This window comes from Thermobia domestica, chromosome 11, assembly GCF_964235325.1.
Source record: "Thermobia domestica chromosome 11, izTheDome1.hap1.1, whole genome shotgun sequence".
NCBI lineage: Eukaryota > Metazoa > Arthropoda > Insecta > Zygentoma > Lepismatidae > Thermobia > Thermobia domestica.
In genome coordinates this window covers 254,207,334-254,226,614 of record NC_137464.1, presented here as the reverse complement: position 1 = coordinate 254,226,614, position 19,281 = coordinate 254,207,334, and the positions used below count along the sequence as shown (strand labels likewise).

General features: G+C 34.9%; 1 protein-coding gene across 10 annotated transcripts in view; it reads left to right on the top strand.

Moving 5' to 3' along the window:
- The window catches only part of Myo10A (unconventional myosin 10A), a 744,055-nt gene that overhangs the window by 375,329 nt on the left and 349,445 nt on the right, over window positions 1–19,281 (top strand). For 9 of the 10 annotated variants that reach the window (XM_081732073.1, XM_081732074.1, XM_081732068.1 and 6 more), the window contains 7 exons: window positions 365–556; window positions 2,126–2,260; window positions 4,862–5,149; window positions 8,527–8,684; window positions 13,227–13,782; window positions 17,134–17,293; window positions 18,183–18,316. In XM_081732073.1, coding sequence (XP_081588199.1) covers window positions 365–556; window positions 2,126–2,260; window positions 4,862–5,149; window positions 8,527–8,684; window positions 13,227–13,782; window positions 17,134–17,293; window positions 18,183–18,316 — 1,623 coding nt within the window. Of the gene's footprint in view, window positions 1–364; window positions 557–2,125; window positions 2,261–2,484; window positions 2,518–4,861; window positions 5,150–8,526; window positions 8,685–13,226; window positions 13,783–17,133; window positions 17,294–18,182; window positions 18,317–19,281 lie in introns of those variants that run through there. The other variant, XM_081732075.1, reaches the window with a different exon arrangement.

Here is a 19,281-nt window from a genome sequence, read left to right as displayed (position 1 = left end):
CCCGATACGTTTTTTTAAAAAATTCCTGGCGGAAGCCCGGCCCAGGCCTGATAAATTTTTTAAAAAATTAGCTCGAGCCCCAATCTTTCTCAAAATTTAGTATTATTTTCAGGTACTGAACTTGGCTGGTATTCGTAGTATGGCTAGGTGTCGGTGATTATTTGAATGTTATGTGTCAAAGACTAGTGAATGCTTTTTGCAACATTATTATGTCTTTTTAGATAGTCAGCGAGAGCCGCCATTATTATTATTATTATTATTATTATTATTATTATTATTATTATTATTATTATTATTATTATTATTATTATTATTATTATTATTTATTACTATCGATGTGTATACATATTGTTTTATTTTGTAGGAAGCTCGTAATGAGAGGCTGTTGACGCCCCTGAGCATTGACCAGGCCCTGGATGCTCGAGATGCATTTGCCAAAGCTCTGTACAATTCTTTGTTTTCTTGGCTGGTGTCAAGAATCAATCAAATAGTGTGTAAAGGCAGCAAGAGAACGTCTATTTCCATTCTGGATATCTTCGGGTTTGAGGACTTCAAAGTAAGTTAAATGATTGTGATCTGTTTTAATGAGATTTCTTTTATGATGTAATCTAGAACAGTTTGAAGACAATACGAACTTATAATATAAATGATATATAAATCTTTCACAAATCCTTATATCATACTTAAAAGTATACTTTTGAATCGTATTTTAGGATTAGGAATTAGATTTCTGGGTTGTCGGCATCGATGGCTATTTAGTCCGTCACGTACATGAGGGATGACATCCCTCAGCGAGCACACGATCCGGTGAAAGGGAAGGAAGAGAAGCGGCATGGGACCATTATGGGTAAGGTACCATCCCGGCATTTGCCTGCTGTGAATGAGGGAAACCCAGGAAAAATCTCACTTAAGGTGGTTGGCCTAAAAAAGCTGTTACACTTTTTCGACCGAGTGTCTCCACCGGGAATCGAACCCAGAACTGCTCGCATCTAAGGCGAGAGCGTTAGCGACTACGCCACGCGGGGCTACTGAATCGTATTTTACTCCAACCAGAAATCCTGATTTCAGTGTAGACAGAGAAAACTAAAAGGATAGGATACAGTTATAGGGTGCTTTATTAACAAGTAATAGCATTATTCGTACAATGGTTATTTTATCACAAAAGTTTGTTACTTAAAAAATCACGATTTAATAATTTAGATAGTTCACGGTCTGAGCTCCTCCGTGGCTAAGCAGTTAGCATATGCGCCTTTGACGTGGGAGACCCGGGTTCGATTCCCGGCGGGAGCTAATTTGATTCGGATTCCACGTTAATCAGTGGGTCCACGTCTCATATAGCCTCGCTGATGAAAGGGACGTTAAACTCAAAATCAACTCAACAGTTCACGATTTGACAACACTGATGAAAATGAATAAAAGAAAAATGTAAGACAGAAATAACAAAGTTTCCAGATCAGGCCTGTTGCAGGAAATAAGATTTTTCAATTTACTAAAGCAAGAGTATTTTCCTTTCATATAAATTCACCTGTCCTTTCTAAGTGTTCTCGTGGAAATGGCTGAATAAATTCAGTCACTAAAATTAACCAGTAACAAAATTATTGAGATGGAACTTAACTAAGATGCGTTCATACGGTCTTGAAATATGACTTTACATACCATCACCTATTATAGAACATATTTGATTTCTGTTTATCTGTAATTATTTTTTTCCATTTCAAAGTCGCTAAATTTAACCTATTACAGAGTTCAGAATTTTGAGACCGGTGATATTCTATGTTGTTCTTGAAACAAAGCCAAGTTTCCCCTTTTCAAACTGATCAATTTTATCATTTAGAAGTGTTTTACATATATGAGCACAAGATTAAAGTAACGGTCTAAGTAATTGAAAGGAACTTGAAACGAAGGAATCCCAATATTTTAACCTTGGCACTAATCTGATATATGTAGTCAACAGAAGAAAGAAAAAAAAAAAAAAAAACACCTAAATTAGAAAGCATTTTGTACTTAGAAATTAACATGTTCAAACTTAACATGTCGAATGTAAATATCAAAACATTTGTTTTTGTAATCGTTATGTTGTTTATTATAATAGTTTTAATTCTGTTTTTCTATTCTAATTTTATAGGAAAATAGCTTCGAGCAGTTGTGTATAAATTATGCAAACGAAAATCTCCAGTTCTACTTCAACAAACACATCTTTAAACTGGAACAGCAAGAATATGCCAAAGAGAAGATAGAGTGGCAGACCATTGCGTATACTGTAAGTATTTGTTCCAGATATTTCACGTTGTAAGTTACAATTGGTCATGGGTATGTTAGGTGTAACAATATATCAAAGAGACGTTACAGTGACAAATCATTGCGTATACCGCAAGTATTTGTTCACATACAGCTTCGCCGCTTTATTTCACGCTGTTCGCCGCCTTATTTCACATTGTAAGTTACAATTGGTCATGGCTATCTTAGGTATAAGAATATGCCAAAGAGAAAGTAGAGTAGCAGACCATTGCGTATACTGTAAGTATTTGTTCTAATTATTTCTTATTGTAAAGTACAATTGGTTATAACGTATATTAAGCGTAAGAATGTAATTCGAAGTTTACGCTACGTCAGTGCTTTTAACCATAAGAGAAAGAATAATCTATTTCATTAGAATTTTTATTGAAATTAAATTTGTTAAAGGTATAATATAAGAAAACAACTTAATGATCTTCAATATGAAGGCATATCCCAGTATTATCTAAAATTACCACTTTCATCTGTCTATATACACATCTTCAATGGGATATTATTAAAAAGAAACCTTGGAAAACCTAAATAATAAGATAAGATAAGAATAACTTGCACACATTAGTATTTCGTACTTATTTTTTTTTTTAAATACGAGGTGAAATCAAAAAGTATGATGAATAATTTTATCAGAAACAAAGTAATAAGCTTACATGGAATTTGATTTAATCTCCTTCAAAGTACTCTCCTTGGCTAGCAGTGCACCTATTCCAACGTTGAATCCATGACTGGAAGCATTTCTAGAAGACTTCTTTTGGAAGGGCGTTCAACTGCTCTGTCGTGGCACTCTTAATGTCAGGAAAGATGTCAAAAAAAAACGTTTACCTTTAAGCACGGTTTTAAATTTTGGGTAGAGTCAGAAGTCGCATGGTACCAAATATAGTGAGTAAGGCGAATGTGGACAGACAGGAACACATTTTCCGTCCAAAAATCTCACGGATCAAAAGCAAGGTGTTGTACTGCGCATTTAATAAGTAATCAAATCAAAAGCAAGGCGCGTTTTCGTTGTGAAGAACAAAGTCATTTGCTCATTTAATAAGCGATTAAAATGTTTTTTACCGCACGACAGACACTCTTAACACGTCCTCAATCTTCTGCCTCTGGAAGACAACTAACATGTCACAACTCGTTCAAACTTGATACTGATTGCGCCAAAGGTTTAGGCTACCGGGCTTACTAGTTGAAATGTATACTACATCGATAGAAGGAACTATGCAGCTACATTCACCGTACTTTTCGATCACACCTTGTATACTTTCTAGACAATATTTCAGTTGATTAGGCTTCAGCTTTCATCTGATCTAGTCCTTCAGATACAGTATATAAAATTAAGATTATTAGCTTCAACAGTACTACAACGATATATAAAGTATTGCACAATACTAATGCGAGTAATTCTTTTATTATAGATTTTTTTAAGAAGTCAGCAAAACATGCGATACGAGTAAAAGAAAATAATAAAAGCTGTCTTAATAGAATTTATTTATTTATTTATTGAACAAATTCCCAGATATAGCATAACTTTGCCATTTTACACAGGGAAATGTTGACAAAAGAAAGAAAAAAGAAAACAAGACAACAATAACAACATAGAACAGTATCAAAAAAGAGAGTAAAAGTAATATTATTCCGTCAAAACTCGTTTAATTGCTCTATCAAACACCGGGTAGCTCGAAAAAAAATGTCCACATTTGTTGTTACTTGATTATAACAGTTTGGTATTCTGTTAAAAAAAGAGATCTCTGTATAATTGCCAAACTAGGACGGGCAAGATGGAATAGGTGGGTATTTCGGGTGATGCGGGAAGGGACACGTAAGGATAGTTCCTGAAGTAATATTTCCGATCTTAAGTTTCCATTCACTATTTTGTGAAGATATTTCAGGTCAGAGATAATTCTACGTACTTCCGGAGTCTGGATATTCAGATATCGCAAGAGTTCCTTCTTAGATAATATTCGAAGTGCAGGAACACGGAAACGGACTATAGCGATAAAGAAATTAAGAATAGAATCAAGTCTGGAGAGATTTAAAAAAAATAGATAAATAAGAAATAACAGGAAATAAACAAAAAAATCTCCTATTTATATTTGAGGCTTATTTAGGGAGATTCCTTGTATTCTATTAATATTCTGCTTATTATACAAACATCATTATAAAGATAAATTGAAAATGAGGTCCTTTCTGAATTTTGCGATAATGCTAAAGTGTTTTTTTAAATCTTTACTTGAGAGTCTTCACTATACTTCTCACATTAAAAAAAAAAAAAAAAAATAGTTTCTATAAATAACATAATAACAACAAGTAACACCATAACTTTAAAAAGTATTTAAAAATAATTTTGTCAGTTATCAACAGTATGTGTTTTAATGAAATAATAATAAGCTTTTTCTACTTCCTTCTTCTTCTTCTTCTTCTTCTTCTTCTTCTTCTTGCTTTTCTTCTTCTTCTTCTTCTTATTATTATTATTATTATTATTATTATTATTATTATTATTATTATTATTATTATTATTATTATTATTTCCAAACCTAGTTCTTTTAGTTTAACTTCATTCGTTTGCTTTATTCTTCAGGACAATCTTCCAGTGATCAGTCTAATCGCCAAGAAGCCTGTTGGCATCCTTCACCTTCTGGACGATGAATCCAACTTCCCAAAGGCGACTGACCTCTCATTCTTGGAGAAATGCCATTATAACCATGCGCTGAATGAACTCTACTCCCGGCCTAGAATGTCGAGCATGGAATTCGGTATTCGTCACTATGCCGGTCAAGTGTGGTACACGGTGGAAGGATTCTTGGACAAGAATAGGGACACGTTGCGGCATGATGTGGTAGACCTTCTCATCAGTAGCAAAATCCCTGTAAGTTCTATTTTTTTCTTTTTAAAATGTTGTTTTTTCCCCTTTAATTGCTTTAAATATTTTGATTTGTTTTAGGTTAATTAGATTTATATAATCAAACTTTAATTTTCCTTGAATGTTGTGAATTTGGTTAGCACTTTGTACCAATGGTTTCCAACCTTTTCGCATTAGAGACCCACCTCAATGGGTATTATATTTTATGGGACTAAATGATAAATTAATATTATATTAGATATTCGCTACAATGTTTTTTTTTTCGCTGCTCCTATGAAAAAAAAATATCAAAACAGAATCCGATATATATATATACGTAAATACTATGTAACAAACTATTATTTCAGAAATTATTATTTATTTTCTGAGGTGCGAATTCAGTGCAATTCAAAGGGTAAGCATGTAGGACTGGATTGCGAATTGAATCCGGGTCCTTTGTTGACTAGAGTGTAGCGTCCCTTTCAGCATCGAGGGTATATGAGTCTTGGACCTACAGCTTAATGTGGGTTCCGAACCACGTGAGCCCTCCAGGAAATCGAACCCGAGTCTCTCACGCCAAAGATGCGTACACTAATCACATAGTCATAAAGAAGTTCCTGGTCTTTCGCTTACTGTGTTGGTGCGCTAACTACTTACATAAGAATTGAGTAATGACATAAGATTAAACAGGGAACAGGTTTAAGTAGCTTAGTGGTTAGCGCACCAGCATGTTCTAAAGGAGACCCAAGTGTGATTCTTAGTCCAGTCCCTCCTGTTTGCTCTTTAAGTTACATTGAATTGTTTTGCTTGAACACCACAGTGTCTGTAGACCGGGATTCCGGTTTCGATTGTCATCTTAGTCGTGATTTTTTTTTTTTTTACTGTAATCAATATATGTAGAGACAATTCGGTATTTTAGTATTTATCTTTTTTTTTTTTTTTTAATCGGCTGCTTTATTCCTTCTCATATATATCAGCATGTTATTTCAGTTATAGTCGCTTATTTTTTTTCTTACATACTCAGACGTGAAAAGTATTTTCATTTGGGTCAACCCCCTTTTGCTCATTATACAGTTGGTTCGAAAAGTAACTATGCATCCGTCATTGACCAGTGCAACAATATGTAACGTCGACTTACTTGTTGGGACTACGTTTTGCATAGCGGCTGGTAAGATTTGCAGTTTTTCTTCGTCGAATGCTAATGGGCTACTACTTCGCTCATAGTCTATCACTGACTCAATCCTCGTGACGTTCTCAATTAGTGCTCTTACACAGTATCGCAATTATGAATCAGTGCACATGGAAACCTAACGGAAAACTGCTCTTTTAGTTCTTTGTGTACTCATCATAGCCCACGGAGGACATATTTAACGAGAAATATTTATCGTTCTGAGCGCACATGAAAAGAAGTGGTCTCAATCGTTCAAAGATGATGAACATACATTGAACAAGAATGAACCAAACTTAGTTTCTCAAGGTGGCCACCCTAACTGGCCCACAGAAGGAAACTGCACACAGCATAAGAATACCAATCTTTAAAGAAAACATCACTTACATAAATGTATTTATTTAGGTGTGTCAGAAGACCGAGGTAGTAGGCCAACTTCATTATTTGTAAAGATACTAAAAAAAATGGAAAGAGAAAAGTTATAGGAAATAAGTGGTTTTCGATCTAAAAAGATATAATTTTTCCAACCACACAAGCCGTTTGAACTTCACACTACTAAGGTGACGCTGTGATAAATAAGAAAGCAACGTCGTCGGTTGAACAGGCTTTCGAACGGAACCGTAAGCACACGCGCAAAACTGACACGGGGAACGTGCACGATGTTACGTAAGGGAATCTAGAAAAACCTCGAATTTGTTTTTGCAACAATATTGTACTGTTGGTATGGATAAGGACCGAATTGAACACCCTGCTAGACGACTGGTACAATTGGAAGAATTCTACCATTTTGGATTGAAAAACAAGTATTTCCAACAACTTTCCTATCTGTCCATTGTTTTGTATCTTTATTCATAATGGAGTTGGTGTATGGTCTCAGACTTTTGATACACCCAGTATACAGGGTGTTACAAAAATATGTCACAATGTTTTAGGAATAGTTTCCTCACATCAAAATAAGAAGAAAAAAATCATATAAACTTATGGTCGGAAGCAGGGGCGTAAATAAGGGCCCCGCAGACCCCACATTGCGAGGGGACCAAGCCATCATGGGGCCCCCAAATCGGGAAGTGGGACGTAGAGAAGAGCCCCACTCCCGCTGTCTGCGGGGGACCCTCTAGCCTTTAGTTACGCCAATGGTCTGAAGTTCATAGTTTCTTAGTTATAGGTTACCGAAAACGTGAAAAAATGAACTTTAAAGATCCATAGTTCCACTACTGTAGGACCGATCGTAGTCGCGTCAAGACATCACTGAGAAACTAGCATGTGAACTATCCACATATACATCTTTCAGAACTTCCGGTACTTGCACAATCATTTTTAGAGAGACTTCGGGAGTACTTGATCACTCTCCACCTATCTCTCTAAAAATTGGTGTGCAAGTACTGGAGCATTCTTAAACATGGATATTTGGGTAGTTCACGTACTAGTTGCTCAATGATGTCTTGACCCGACTACGATAGATCCCATAATAGTGGAGCTATGAGCTTTTAAAGATCACCTATTTCACATTTTCCGCACCCGAAACTATTCACTTTTGAGCACAGGTCCATATGAACTTTTTTCTTATTTTGGTGTGAAGAATCTGTTTCCAAAATATTGTACAAGATATTTGTAACACCCTGTTATGTGTATAGTTACTTTTGAAGCATTCTATACTTTTCAGTTTACCCTTAAATTTTTAAAATTTTATTTTGTGTTAACTGGAACACAATGGGGAAAGACCTAGGATCAGATAGAAGCAGTGGCGGATCCAGGGAGGGGTCGTTCTCGGCGATCGCCCCCTCAGTAAAGGAAAGTTTCTTATTTTATATATATAAATAAAACCCATCCCAGAGTTTGAAGCTCTTAAAACTAGCTCTAAGTAGCAGTATTACAACCAACCGCCCCCTCCCCCGCCAGAAGTCCGTCCTGGATCCGCCCCTGGATAGAAGGACAATATTAAGATAAATCTTGTAGAAATAGGAATACAAAATAGAAATTGGATCCAGTGGCTTAGGATAAAAATGAGAGAAGACGTTTAGTGAGTGCGACATTGAATCTTCGGGTTCCTTTGGCCATAGAGTTGTAGTTAATTGTTTGTTTTTAGGAAGTTGAGCATTACTTATTTCTCTGTTAGTTACGTAATATTCTTAATTAATTAGGTGTTTATTCCTGAAATTTTAAATTTTGTTTTTACTTATGTTTTCGTTTTTTAATTTTTATTTATTTGATTTTTGTTTTGTTTTGTTTGAAATAGATGCTTTCTAGAATGTTTCAAAACCTGAGAAACCATCATGAAGCTGCCAAGACCATTAATAAAGCAAATGGCCGATTTGTGACAATGAAACCAAGAACTCCAACAGTTGCTGCGAGATTCCACGACTCATTACAACACCTTCTAGAATCCATGTCTAAGTAAGTGTTTAGAAGTTATATCGTTAACTAACGATACACGCAGTACTGAGGTTTTGAACTACCGAATCAGGCATAGCCCGTAGTTAGAAGCACGCTTCCTTAAATGTGTCAAATTAAAGTTTCTCTTATGTTTTTTTTAAAATATTTATTTAATTTATTTTTCTTTTCTTTGTTAAATGACAGAAGGGTCCTTAATTTTAATCAAAGATTTAACGAGTAAGTGTGTATACTTTATAAGTAACGATATAGTTTCAAGGGATAACCTCCGTCACTTATCAGCGTCTTGGAAGAAACTTCTTGTAATATCACATCACTTCTTGTAGTATAAAGTTGAACAATTGATGCACAAAAACATTTATCAACTGTTTTTAAATTTTGCGTTTATTGATCTCTATGCAGAGGTTCTCAACTGTTTTTTTTTTTCTTTTTGCATCCATTTTTGAATTATGGGTTTGTTGATCTCTATGCGGGGGCGGGAGACTCGGGTTCCATTACCAGTAGGAGCTCATGTGGTTCGGATCCCACATTAAGCTGTAGTTCCACACCTCATATAACCTCGCTGCTGAAAGTCTGGAATGGAATATATTTGTACCTCGAGGATTGTTCGTAACAAGAACAAAATATCGGACAGATTACTAATAAAAAAGACTAATATTGCAGGAAATATTTGAGAAAATAAGGGATCAGGTACAAATGTATCGACTAACATATTATTAACTTGAATAAAACCTACAAGTACCACTAAATTTCTTTGAAAAGCTTTGTTGTTTTGCTAAATTTTAGAATAATAATAATAATAATAATAATAATAATAATAATAATAATAATAATAATAATAATAATAATAATAATAATAATAATAAAATATTTTACCGTTGTAAAGTTGATATTGTCAGGAAAAGCTTCTAGATATTCTCTGTACAGTTTTGAACTTTTAAAGAAAGAAAAATATTGTCTGAATCAGACTGTGTCTGAATCAATATATGTATTGATTATTAAAGCAATATTTAGTAAACATTTTCCACTCCGCTTTTTGGTAAAATCTGTTGTATAAGTTGGACTATACTCTTTTAAACAATCTGTTATAACTTTATGTATAGGACTTTTGTTAGTGTTTGATATATGTTTTTGTTAATATTTTTGTTCATGTATTTCAGTTTCAAATGACTATAGTTATATCCAGTGGCGGCGGTTGGACGTTAAAAGTGGGGGGGCAAGACATGATCTGAATATTTGCATATAAATGTTAGTTTTCCTGCTTGTTTCTAATATTTTCTTTGACGAAAGGTGTATAACTAATAGGATACTATCTTTTTCAGTTAAAATACCGTATATAATATTTCATATTTTATTAAATAAATTGACAAGAGCAACGCCAGTAGGTAGTATTCCTTTGTACTCTTAAACAACGAAAGTGTAAGAAGAGATTTGATTCCTTGCTCATGAATATCTTAAAATTCTGTCTGGAACATTGTGTGATTAGATTATTGAATAACAAATTTGCAAAGCAAATAAATGGAAAGGATAATATTAATCATAGTAATAAATAATGATTAGGGGCACGAGTTTTTCGCACTAAGAATTTGAAAATTTCGCGTTTCGTTTCTCATATTTCGCGTTTTGTCGCATTTTCCAAATAACTTCTGCATTTTTTAGCTCTTGTGAAAAAGATATTCCCGACATTTTTATAATTGTTCCTTCTATTCATAGATCACTACAGAAATAAACCATTAATAACCTAAAAAAAAATACACTGAATATTGCACTTGACATTGTAAATTTCACTTATAGAAAATTATATTTTTTTAAAATCAAATGAAAGAAAATCAATAACTAAACTTACTATGAGTAGGAAAATTTTGCTGTTTTATGAAACACATAAGGACAAATTACATTTAAGCATTAAACATAAGCATGTTACACATTTCCACATTTTCCTTCATTGTTGTAAGTTTGCCACTTATCACCAGTCCATACTTGGGGAAAGAAAACTCTCACAATTGGCATTGCTTTTTGGAAGCCACACATATGTAAGTGGCGTTTACAACAAACTTCAAACAATCATCACTTCAGAACTTTCGTCCATTCAAAATATATCATTACACTGTACTTTCCAGACGAATCACTTGTCAAGAGTTCATAGGGTACTTTGTAAAACTCCAAATGCAAAACTCCAATACTTCATAATCAGATGCTTTCATTTTTTTAAATGAAGGCCAAGCTTTAAAAAAAACTTCCTTAACTCAACAACGTTTGGTTCACTACCACATGCAATTACAGAAGGATCAAATAGCTTTCCCAAAGCATCAAATATTTCTTTAGTTTAGGAGTCTTCTCTTTGCGAAGAAAACTTCAAGGATGATCTTTATGCACATTTTTTAAAAGTCACATACAACATTAGCCTCTTTTCACTTCGTAACAAACGTAAGTGTGCTTTAGTTTTTCCACCAAAGAGGCCCTGCAACATGTTCTCTATCCGAATTACCCAAAATGCACGTTCTATCGTTCCGACAGCGGAAAAGTGGCGTTTCCAAATTAATGAAAAAGTATGTTTAAAATTTCGCATTAAATCGCGAAATTTCGCGTTTTATCGCGCAACAGAAAACAATGAAAATACACCAGAATATCACAAACCGTCAAGAAACTGAAAATTACTTAATTCTGACGCATTTCATTTTGTCGCGCAATGCGAAAAACTCGTGCCTCTAATAATGATGTTTGTTTTGCAAAAGTAATATTGAAACAGGGATTAATGAACAACTTAATTTTTAATTCCACACATGCTATTAAATGTATATTATTACTCTTAGAAAATGAAAGACAGTAAATACTACAAGCATATGCTACGACATTTAAAGAAATATTTGCTTTTGCAACTTCCCGAAACATATTCTTCACCATTAGGTGCAGTTTTAACTTTCTTGGAGCACATCAAAACACAACAATACTCAGAATCACTCCATACTCCAGTTATACAAAATAACACTAAAACCTAGAATTATGTTGAATTTACTAAATCTTATTGTATATACACTCGTTCAGCTCTAACATACCACTTCATTTATACATTACACTACAAAGCAATGGAAAAGGTAGTAGTTGTTTCTTATTACGCTTTTCCCCCCTTACTTTAGAAAGAAAAGACATTTTAGGAACTGTCAATTTTTGTGCAATTAAAAAATAACTTGTGAAAGACTTTTTTCTTTTGCGAAATGCTCTCTGAATTAGTTTCAAAGCGACTGACTAATATATTGAGCCCTTGTAAGAAGTGAAAGTATGTTGAAATTGTTGTGCTCCAATGTGTTAATTTTGGGGTTATTTTCTGTGGCAATTAAAACGCAATTCCTGTAGTTTTCTTTACTCCACGGGAAGACAATCAATACCTACTCACGGAACGGCAAATATATGGCCCCACCTTTTCTATGAACCAGTAAAACATACAAAAACTTTACATTTCTAAATGAAATTATATTCATTGATGGGTTACTTCAAAAAAGTGGGGGGGGGCAACTGCCCCCCTTTGCCCCCCTAATCGCCGTCCATGGTTATATCTGAAATGTAGTTAAATAAATGGTGCGAAATTAAACGCTCTCAAAGATATATAAAAACATATTTTGATTCCTAATTATTATCGAGATTCTTATTTCACCTAGCTTTCATCCCATTATTTATTCCAAAAATTCCACATTGACTCTTCTTGTCTGCTTTTTTTCCACACTTACTTTCTTTCTATCTTTGCTTTATTCCACACTCGCTTTACCCTTGCTTTATTCCACTCCAGCTTGTCTTTCACACTGAATTTCCTCCAATGCTGTAACTGATGAATTCACATTTTCTTTCCTTGCTTCCCTTATTTCAACTAACTTCCTTTCTCTGTTTTGTTTCATACTGGCTTTTCCATGCTTTATTCCACACGTGCTTTTCTTCACACTAATATTGCCTGTTTTGTTCAGCATTCGCTTTCCACCTGTTTTACTCCACACCTACTATTCTTCAAACTGACTTTTTTTTCCATACTTTATTTCACACTGACGTTCTTCGTATGCTTTATTCCACACTGACTTTCTTCCTATTCTTTATCCCACACTGACTTTTCTCCCATGCTCTCTTTCACACTATAATCTCACACTTTATTTCCTAGCTTCTTTATTTTATACTTTCCCCTAGCTTTATTCCACGCCAGCATTTCTTCACACTGATTTTCCTCCATGCTTTATTCAACAAATTTCACACTTTCTTTCCTCGCCTGCTTATCTTTACACTGACTTTTCTCTCCATGTTTTATTGCACAAATTATACACTTTCTCTCCTTGCTTGCTTTACTTCACAAATTTTTCTTCGGCTGCTTTATTCCACGTTGGCCTTCCTCCCGTGCTTTATTCTACACTGACTTTCTTTCGAACATTATTTTCTCATTGACTTTCCTCCTGTGTTTTATTTCTTACTTGTTTTCTTCCCCATTTTCAATTTATCATTTTTGTATTACATTCAAATAAACTTTTCATACTATTTTACTGATGCATTTTGTTAATCTTTTCACAGGTGCAATCCTTGGTTTGTAAGGTGCATCAAACCTAACAACGACAAAGCCCCAATGAAGTTCGATATGCCAATAGTTCTGGAACAGTTACGGTACACTGGCATGCTGGAGACAATTCGAATCCGAAAGATGGGTTATCCTGTGAGGATGAAATTCAGCCAATTTGTGGATCGCTACAGGTACCTGCTGCCAGGCAGAATTCCCCGTGGTGCGCCTTTTAGGGAGATCTGTCGTCTAATCCTGGATCAAGACCCAGCCAATAGAGATCAGTATCAGTTGGGAACAAATCGTGTGTTTATCCGCGAAACGTTAGAACAGAAACTAGAGAAGGAACGAGTGGAAATTCTGAGAAGTGCTGTCATCAAGATTCAGAGAAACGTCCGATCGTTCCTTGCTCGAAAGAAGTACTACCAAATGAAGAAGAGTGCCATCAAGATTCAGGCGCACACTCGTGGATGGATTGCGAGGTCACGGTATCGTAAGATCCGTAAAGGCGTTATCAGAACTCAGGCCAACTTCCGCATGAAACGGCAGAAGAAGAGATACCAAGAATTGAAGGTTTGTACAAATATACATTGTATTTGATATTATAAATTTCTTACTTTTACAGACAAGCACACACAAGTACTGTTAAAATATGGATATCCAAACATTTTATTCATAGAAACGAATAATTTTTCAAATAGTTATTCGAACTATTAATTGAATAAAAATGTAGTCAATTAATTTTAAGAATTTGCATACCCACTCAGTGAACTTAAAGCAAGAGTATCTAAGAAATGAATAGTTCAAGTGATTTCGTTACTTCCAGTGAGAACAAACATGTAAAGATCCAGAAGTTGCTTTTTAGGTTCCTTCAGTATGGCTGCTATGTGAAGAAAATATAGGGGGTTCTACATAAAACAAGTATGCCTCACACACGAGATTCAAATAACATTTTGCCAGCAACAATGAAGTAACTAACAATAAATTGATAATAGTCGGTTGCCGTGTCGGTCGCTTATTCCTCTGCACATTCTGAAGGGAACCTATAGCCCTCCATTTCTTGTACAAGTCTTGAATAGTGCTAGTCGTGGGAGTTTCCTATCAGGATATTTCGCTTGAAACATTTCTTTACATTCTTTGATGGAGCCTGTCTTTATGTAAAATTCTACAATATCAATTCTACAATATCTGTTCTAATGCAAATTGCCCCATTTCTGTCACAAATGTTCCTTATTACCACAAGCACTGATTCAACACATAACACATTGCAACAACTCAACAATGGAGCTTCTCACAACAATTGGCGTACGAACAAACTGCTGCATTCAACTTTCGAGAGACAGTGTTGTCACCCCACAAGCAATTTAACTAGAGATGATTAACCGGTACGTGAGACGTACCGGTTTCATGTGGGACACTGTATAATCCGGTTTATAATTCACTTTTATTTTTTGAGCTCCGTGGCTAAGCGGTTAGCGTACGCGCCTTTGACTTGGGAGACCCGGGTTCGATTCCCAGCGGGAGCTCATGTGGTTCGGATTCCACGTTAATCAGTAGGTCCACGTCTCATATAGCCTCGCTGCTAAACGGGACGTTAAACCCCAAAATCAACTCAACTCAATTCACTTTTATTTTCATGCAATATGTTTCCTTACTTTCGATCCTTTTATTTGTTAAGGTTCCTTTTTTTGGAAGTTTAGACAAAATTACAGTTCCCTCCTTCACTACTGATAACGTTTATACCTCAACCTAATACATATTCATTGTAAATTCTATTTGTAACCGTTTCGTCTCTTGTCTTCTCTTCTTCACCATGTAATTAGACTAGGTTTACTTTCGTTAGTGAGGACATAATCCTTGTTACCTAAATACTTCTTGTTTCGAAGTTCTCTAAAGTAAGCATTGAATAATTGCTTTATTATATGATGCTATTCGTTTATCTGGGGCAGAGTTTGAGGTTTGATTTTTCTTTCACATGCACTATATATATATATAAAACATGACAGATAACCTTATTATGTTGTTTTCATGATATTGAACAGGATCATCCTCAGTTACTCTTATTTTACTTGTACTTTACTTTAAATTCTGATGCGTGAAATATTCTTTCATTTCCATACTTTCGGTTTTACCTAGAACTATGTTCATGGAGGATAAAAGTGAGATTGAAAGAAATAAAAACATGAAGGAAATATAAAGGAATTGACTCACTGGGAAGAGCAATGAAGGTACACCACGGGCGTCAATCCCACCGGGGACACTGGGGGCTTGCCGCCCCCAAAATTGTAAAACTGTTTTTCGTCCCCCCCCCCCTCCCCAAATATTTCAACTATCTTAGGTCAGCTATGGCCCAAAAGAGGGTCAACCATGGAGTAGCAGTTTGCTACACTCACAAAACAATGTTAGACAAAGTGGATATGAAAAAAATAGCACAAAAGTTTGTTTCTAATTGTGAAGAAAGATAGTCAGTGTTTGGCCCTATGAAGGTGAAGATGGAGTAAACTGTAAAGTAACAAACTGTTTTTATTTAGATAACGAGCAGCAAAGCGAGTTTAGTTTAGATTTAAAAACAACTTACTATACATTGTTGAGCTTCATTTACATTAGTTGCAGGATCGTATTTAGGTAAGTGCTATTCTGTGCTCGAGCACAGGGCGGCAGAATTTAGGGGGCGGCAAAATTTTGGATTTTTTTTTTACAAGATTCACAATAAAGTATTATTTAAAACTACCAACCCGCAGAGTCTCGCGGAAGCGCAAGAAAATATCTAATGTCTCTAGTTCGCTCTAATTACAGTAGTTACTAATTAACTAGCTTATCTGATTATTTTTAAAAAGTCATCCTCTACCCCCTATTTCAAGGGGCGAGGATGAACTTGAACATCATGAAAACTGATACCGTTAAACTCAGTGACCTCGAAAACTATGAGTTCAACACTAATATCTGTCGTTCTCGATTACTTTTAAAATCTCGACCTCCCTGACGAGTGGAGTATGACATTAAAGTTGAATTGGATTAAAACTGTCACAATTCATCTCAGCGACCCTAAAAACTATGAATTCAATTCTAATATTGGTCGTTTTCGGGGGGGGGGGGGGTGCTGGGGCCGGCAAATTATTTAGAGCATATATAAATACGGACCTGATTAGTTATACGCTTGTAGGCCTAAAACCTCTTTCAAAACTTTATTGTTTCTGAGTATTCACTTCAACTACCTTAACATTATTTTGTTTTTGACATACACTTGATATAATTTAACTAAAATTGTAAAACGAGGTTGAATTTTACTGTTTGAAAAACAAACTAACTGTGTAAAGTATGTGCGTGTGTTTTTTAGTGACACATTTAAAAAAAACTACCAAAGGTAAAAATAAAGTAAGTTTCCTTTTGCTTTTTAAGTCGAAATTGCTTTAAAATGCAAAAAACAAAGACTATATTTTTTTAATTTTCCGGGAGAGGAGCAATGGACCCGCGCCTTTCTGGAGGATATTCTATATACCCCATCCCCCCTGGTAGTCTGTCTTCCCAAAGTTTATATGCTTCTGACGTCAATGAAATACATCTTGTCAATTGTTGCTTGTTACTCGTAACTAACAAGGTGTATCTTCACTGCGTATCACGGTGAGTTTATTCCTTTACATTACCTTGATATTCTTATTTCTTTACTTCTATTTTCATCGTCCTTGAACAAGACTCGCTGGGAGAGCTGAAAACCTGAAAGTGTGTGTGTGTGGGGGGGGGGTTAATTGAGCAATTTAAAGGAAGTGAAATAATTTTATTTATGTATAATGCATTGATTATAATATTGTACGTTTGGTGTTATTAGCATTGTAAGAAGTTTTATTATGCTTAAAACAAAATAGAGAATAGCTTTCTGTTTTTCTAAATTGCAAATGTTTACATGATTAATACTTATTCTTGTAGGAGGAGCTGAAGCGAAGAGCAGAAGTAGAGAAAATTGCCCGCGAAAGAGCCAAAGCCAAAGCCCAAAGAGACGAACAAGAACGAGTTTCCAGAGCAGTGGCTGGAGTCAATCATCTGGAAATTCCAGCAGAACTTGCATTCATATTCAGCAAACTAGACGGTGAGTTCAGTTGGATTTCTAAAATTCCATAAATCAGGGTTTCGATTACCAGGAGGTGTAGCAAGTGGCGCCATCCTCGTGAAACCACATGCATTCATTTTCAACAAAACATTCGTTCAAAAGTTTGCACGTAGTATGCGATAATTAGCGTAGCACTTACAATTACTTGTTTCAACTTTTCGCGTTGTATTGTGGTCTGCAAAATTTTGCGATAACTAGTACGGAATGAAATCCCATGTTTACTAATCTGCAACAATCACTGATAATATACTCGTAATAACAGTGTTAGTAAACCAATGAAAAGAGGTATTGCGCAAATTAAAAGCTGCATACTAAAATCTGAATACTTACCCTATATTGATATAAAAATATCAGATATTTTTATTTATGTATGCTTTATATTAAACATATTAAATCCGCTGCTTTTATTGGAATACCCTTATTTCAATACTCAGAACAATATTAAGGAAAAGTGTAAATTATACCTAGGTATGAAACATAAAAAGTGAATTTTAATATCGCAGCATCATAAAGTTAATGTTTCGAAATTTAAAGGGCTCTTTTTGGCTTGGGCCCCACCTACATTGGAGGCCCTGTAAATCCATTAGTTACGCCACTGCATTGCACTGTTTTTGAAATTCTTTATTGTCTAGATTCTCTAGAAAAATATACTCACACCTTTGTTTTTGAAATTCTTTGTCTAGATTCTGTGTATAAAATAAACTAATACAAAAGTGCACTTATACCTTTGTTTTTGAAATTCTTTGTTGTCTAGATTCTGTATGAATAAAATAAACTAATAGCAAAATGCACTTATACTATTGTTTTTGAAATTCTTTGTTGTCTAGACTCTGTATGAATAAACTAATTATTTGACTTTGATATGTAGATTGGCAGCCATTGCATACAGAAAGGAACCTTGTGAAGGTCGTTGGAAGTGTGCCTGCAAGACCGGATAGATATTATCTACCTCACGACATAGATTACCATGCATTCACCAAGTTCACCAATATTTATTTCAAAGTAAGCTTCATATTTATATTAATATAATTAATTGTTATTTGATTATATTGTAGATGCAAGTGTTTCTTATCCTTAGTCAAATAACGAAACGTGGTCATTTAGAAGAACTTGTTTTTGAATATGTTTTAAATTTAAAGTCTGCGTACAGTTTCAGCATAGCCTCCTGTCTTCCTCGCCAGCTTTGAAATTTCTATTGTAAATTTAAGAGGATGGATTGAAAAGTTCGTGGCCGGACCTACAAAATTAGAAAATATTTGGATAATTTATATTTTGATAAGTTTTATATTTTGATAAGTTATGTTTTATTTTTCCACATAATCCCCCTCGATCGAGATACATTTATGCCACCTCTCCGGTAACGCTTCTGTAGCACTTTTAAAAAATGACTCCTCAAGCCTTGCAAAATGTCCCAGTACAGCACTTTTCACTTCTGCATCAGAAGAAAATCACTGACCCTCAAAAAACTTTCAAGGTTTCTAAACAAGTGAAAGTCCAAGGGGTACAGATCAGGCGAATACGGTGGGTACGGCACTAGTTCGAGCCCACAGAAAGAATTTCTACCATGGATGCAAGGAACGTGTGAACGTGCGCATTGTCCTGGTAGAGTTTCTCCATGCCAGAAATTTCCGCCACTTCCGCCGACTTAGTGCCTTATAAACTCCTCACCTGAAACAATAGAGAAATTAAATTTTACACAGTGACTACCAACGAATATAGCTAAGCAGCTAACGTATACAAATGTAAAATAATTCTTCCTTCCTAGTCAAACCACGAACTTTCCAATCTACCCTCGTACATGATATCCTATGATAGAACAGTATCATCCTATACTATTAATTGGTAGTTTAGATAAAGAGCGATATTGTCCACTAGTTGAGCGATGCAATATATCCTTTCTAACTTACATGTACGAGTACATTTGATTTTTCTGTAACTAATTTAAAACAAAATATGCGTTACCTTAA